Source organism: Hyperolius riggenbachi, chromosome 3 (assembly GCF_040937935.1).
Source record: "Hyperolius riggenbachi isolate aHypRig1 chromosome 3, aHypRig1.pri, whole genome shotgun sequence".
NCBI lineage: Eukaryota > Metazoa > Chordata > Amphibia > Anura > Hyperoliidae > Hyperolius > Hyperolius riggenbachi.
In genome coordinates this window covers 19,519,927-19,524,980 of record NC_090648.1, presented here as the reverse complement: position 1 = coordinate 19,524,980, position 5,054 = coordinate 19,519,927, and the positions used below count along the sequence as shown (strand labels likewise).

The window sequence follows — 5,054 nt, the reverse complement described above, 5'->3', positions numbered from 1 at the left end:
TGTATGTGTGTGTGTGTGTGTGTGTGTGTGTGTATGTGTGTGTGTGTGTGTGTGTGTGTGTGTGTGTGTGTGTGTGTGTGTGTGTGTGTGTGTGCATGTGTGCGTGCGTGTGTGTGTGTGTATGTGTGTGTGTGTGTGTGTAGTGTGTATGTGTGTGTGGTGTTGTGTGTGTGTGTGTTGTGTGTGTTGTGTGTGTGTGTGTGTGTGTGTGTGTGTGTGTGTGTGTGGTGTGTGTGTGTGTGTGTGTGTGTGTGCGTGTGTGCGTGTGTGCGTGTGTGCGTGTGTGCGTGTGTGCGTGTGTGCGTGTGTGCGTGTGTGCGTGTGTGCGTGCGTGTGTGTGTGTGTGTGTGTGTGTGTGTGTGCGTGTGTGTGTGTATGGTGTGTGTGTGTGTGTGTGTGTGTGTATGGTGTGTGTGTGTATGGTGTGTGTGTGTGTGTGTGTGTGTGTGTGTATGGTGTGTGTGTGTGTATGGTGTGTGTGTGTGTATGGTGTGTGTGTGTGCGTGCGTGTGTGTGTGTGTGTATGGTGTGTGTGTGTGTATGGTGTGTGCGTGTGTATGGTGTGTGCGTGTATGTGTGTGTGTGTGTGTGTGTGTGTGTGTGTGTGTGTGTGTGTGTGTGTGTGTGTGTGTGTGTGTGTGTGTGTGTGTTACCGATAGGATTACTAAGAGGTAATTTTAATATTTCTATGGTTATTGTCATAAATAAATCTAGAAAAAGATGCTTCAGTTTTATTATAACAAATGTGACCCTTGAGATCATTTTTCAAGGTCATTCTGAGCTGGAAAACGTTGGAAAACATTTAGTAAAGAATCAGATGGCAAATATCTGTTCTCGCTATGGGCGCCACCCATGGCTATAGTCACACCACCAAAAAGCTGATGTCAGTGCTGCTTTCCAGCTGGATTTAGGCAAGTGTTTTAATAAAAAAATAAAAATGTCGAACCAAGAAAAATATTTCCCATTCAGGCGTGGCAGACCATTATCAAATGTTCCCAACCTTTGTGAATAAATCTCAAAATAAAAATGAGAAGTTTTGAATCAGGATGATACCGTTTATTGGCTAACTAACAGCTAAATAAAAAGTACATTTTTTTTGCTGATAAACCTTCTTCAGACTTAGTTCCTGCAAATTCAGTAAACAGGAACTAAGTCTGAAGAAAGCTTAACAGCTGAAAGCTAACCAGTGGCATAGCAATAGAGGTTGCGACCACATCGGGGCCCACCCTCAACTACAGTATTAGCTCTCTATTGGTCCTATGCTGATAATAATCACTTCTATTGATACTTTGAATAGTATTGATCATTATTAAACTGTTCCCCATCCTCTTCTTGCACCTCTGACACTGTGGTAGTCCTTAATTGCTTTTAATGTATTGTATCAATTGTTCTTTATAGCGTGCTCGGGGGGCCCCAATGTAAAGCTTGTACTGGGGCCCACATCCTCTATGCCATTGAAGCTTACTTTTTATTTACCTCTAAGTCCACCAATAAATAGTATCATCTTGAGTAAAAACTGATGGCTGACACTCTACAACACTCTACAACAAAAAGAAAAAAAAAGAGAAGAAAAGAAAACACTAAAGGCTGTAATGGCATATATATATATATATATATATATATATATATATATATATATATATATAATAAATAAATAGATAAAAAATAAATCAATATCTCACCATTTTCCAAATGAGCATTTTCAAACTAATAGCATTAGAAGAGATATTAATGTAAATACAAGTATGAGTAGAATTGTAATACTGTATTTTATGATTTGCAATTCCTGTTTGTCATCATGTATAACATAATTGCGCAAACATAAACAATAGAAATACTGTGGGTAGCACAATTTCAGAGAATGATTTTTAGTATTGAGTATTCCATCCTATTGGACCTTGTGGACCCTATTGAGCCTTGTGGACCCAAATATTCCCAAGATGCTATTTTTTTTCCTGAGCGGAATGTCATTTCCATTACCATAATTGTGTAGCTAAAGAATATTTTATTATATAAATATATAAATAAAAATATGATATAAACATGTTTGAAATATAACAGTGGAAATGTAAATAGTAGAAATTAAGTATTACCTGTAAAGAGCTTACCAGTGAAAACTTTTCCATACACTGCACAAGAACTCTTTATGTTTTTAAAATAAATGTTGTGTATTTTTTTTTTTTTTTTACTCATTTAGAACTATTTTGATCAGATATCAAAATATTTGATCCGATATCAATATTTTTCATGTTTATTGAACAGTGCTGTTATTCAGATTCTTATTATATTTTACTATATTTGCAATAACAGAATATGATAGCAGATATTACGGTACCAGGGGAGTAAGAATCTATGCTGCATCTGTGGCTCTCTAACTCTGATATGGTGTCGATTCTACACTGCTGGTTTCCATGGACCTGAGCCGATCCCTGCTCGCCACCACCGTGGCCTTGGCTTTCAACCTGTGACAGCTGAACTTCCTCCTATGGGTATTTATTGGCGTCTTAGCAGGTGATCATTGTCAGTCAATCACAGCGATCACAGATGGCAAAATGAAAAATAAAAAAAAGCTCTGGCCTTTAAAAGGACCAACACCTACTATCCCTGAGCACCACTGCTGCTTGTCTGCATAACCTCACTATCTCTGTCAGTGGCTGGACAGTGTCCTACTAAGAGCCTAGCTTATGGACCCACCAAAGCACAATATATTCCAATCATGTTCTAGGTAGAGACATTTTGCTATATGATGGTCTTGCTATCTACATCAGTGCTGATGTGGAGATAATATATTTCAAAGGGTAAGTGGGGGGACAGGGACGGGTGGATAAGTGATTTAATCAGCTTTGTGGTTGTACCCGAAATTGGTTGTTACAAAGACAAACAGTACAAGGACAGACTTGAGATATACATGAGACATATGTTGAGATGGGCATAGCATCATACATTGGGGGGTATGGGGGTCGTTTATTTGGAACATTAGCAGCTAGGGTTTGGGGCAGAACTACCAAGAGTGATAAGAGCTCAAAGCCCAGGCCTAGGGCTAGAGTGCCACAGACGGGCGTGGTGGGAGGTGTTGGAGTTCAGGTGAATGACAGTTTGAGGGAAGAATGAGTTCCTGTGCCTGGAGGAGATGTTCTGTAACATTGGCTTGTTGGCAGGAGCTTGAAGAAGTGGCTGCCTGGGTGGGAGGGATTGTGCAAAATCTTGGAGGCTGTTGACCCCAGTCTCACCATGTTGTAATGGTCTAGCAGTGACAGGAGCGATCCTACAATCTTTTCCACAGCATTTATTACTCTTTGAAGTTTATGCTTGTCCTTGGCGGTTGCCCCCACATGCCAGATGATAACGGAGGAGCAGAGGATGGATTCCATGGTAGTGGTGTAAAAGCTGGTCAGCAACGTACTTGACATGTAGAGTTGGGCCGAACCTCCGATTTTAGGTTCGCGAACCGGGTTCGCGAACTTTCGCGGAACGTTCGGTTCGCGTTAAAGTTCGCGAACCGCAATAGACTTCAATGGGGATGCGAACTTTGAAAAAAAAAAAAAATTATGCTGGCCACAAAAGTGATGGAAAAGATGTTTCAAGGGGTCTAACACCTGGAGGGGGGCATGGCAGAGTGGGATACACGCCAAAAGTCCCCGGGAAAAATCTGGATTTGATGCAAAGCAGCGTTTTAAGGGCAGAAATCACATTGAATGCTAAATGACAGGCCTAAAGTGCTTTAAAACATCTTGCGTGAATACATCAATCAGGTAGTGTAATTAAGGTACTGCTTCACACTGACACACCAAACTCACCGTGTAACGCACCGCAAACAGCTGTTTGTGTAGTGACGGCCGTGCTGGACTGGTGCGCACCATGGCGAGAGTGCAGGTTTTGGTGGCTTTACAGCCCATATGGTCGCCTGGCTGATGTAGCTGAATGACAGAACAGTGACTGTCCAGCTGATCAAATTTGGTCTGACCACAATGAAGCAACTACCTTATTATCTTTTGTGTGCCCCCCGAGACACTCATCTAGGCGCCGGTCATTGCTTCATTGTGATACGCAAGCCCCTTCACCACGGCAAGGTAATGATCACGAAGGGGAATGGGCGCATGTACATGCCTTTTCTTTTGTTGTTGCAGCTGCCCGCAGTGCAGCCAGAAAAATTAGGCAGTCATGTACACGCACCAGAAAAATTACTACAGCGGCCGCTGCTAGCAGCGGCCTAAAAAATTCAGCAATCCGCCTGGAGTCCCGGACCCTGTTGGTGGTGGCGGAGAAGGTAGTCAAGCGGCCTGCAGGCAGACATGCTGTGTGGAGGGACTGGGAGCGACTTAGTCTTCTTGGGGCAGGCCAGGCAGCCAGTCACACGGCGTGCAGGCAGAGATGCTGTGTGTGCGGGGACTGACTTAGTCTTGGGGCGGGCAGCAGCCCTCCGGGATCCATGCCTCATTCATTTTGATAAAGGTGAGGTACTTAACACTTTTGTGACTTAGGCGACTTCTCTTCTCAGTGACAATGCCTCCAGCTGCGCTGAAGGTCCTTTCTGACAGGACGCTTGCGGCAGGGCAGGAGAGAAGTTGGATGGCAAATTGGGACAGCTCTGGCCACAGGTCAAGCCTGCGCACCCAGTAGTTCAAGGGTTCCTCATCGCTGTTCACTGCAGTGTCTACATCCACACTTAAGGCCAGGTAGTCGGCTACCTGCCGTTCCAGGTGTTGGTGGAGGGTGGATCCGGAAGGGTTACGGCGAGGCGTTGGACTAAAGAACGTCCGCATGTCCGACATCACCATGAGATCGCTGGAGCGTCCTGTCTTTGACTGCGTGGACACGGGAGGAGGATTAGTGGCAGAGGTACCTTGCTGGCGTTATGCTGTCACATCACCCTTAAAGGCATTGTAAAGCATAGTTGACAGCTGGTTCTGCATGTGCTGCATCCTTTCCACCTTCAGGTGAGTTGGTAACAGGTCCGCCACTTTGTGCCTGTACCGAGGGTCTAGTAGTGTGGCCACCCAGTACAGCTCATTCCCCTTGAGGTTTTTTATACGGGGGTCCCTCAACAGGCAGGA

The 5,054-nt window shown here is 44.1% G+C and overlaps 1 protein-coding gene across 1 annotated transcript in view; it reads right to left on the bottom strand.

The window, feature by feature from the left end:
- LOC137561884 (olfactory receptor 2D2-like) overlaps positions 1–3,410 on the bottom strand; it is a 10,144-nt gene extending 6,734 nt beyond the window's left edge. Inside the window, exon 1 of the mRNA XM_068273235.1 lies at positions 3,231–3,410. Coding sequence (XP_068129336.1) covers positions 3,231–3,410 — 180 coding nt within the window. The remainder of the gene's footprint in view (positions 1–3,230) is intronic.
- Between the last annotated feature and the right edge of the window lie 1,644 nt (positions 3,411–5,054).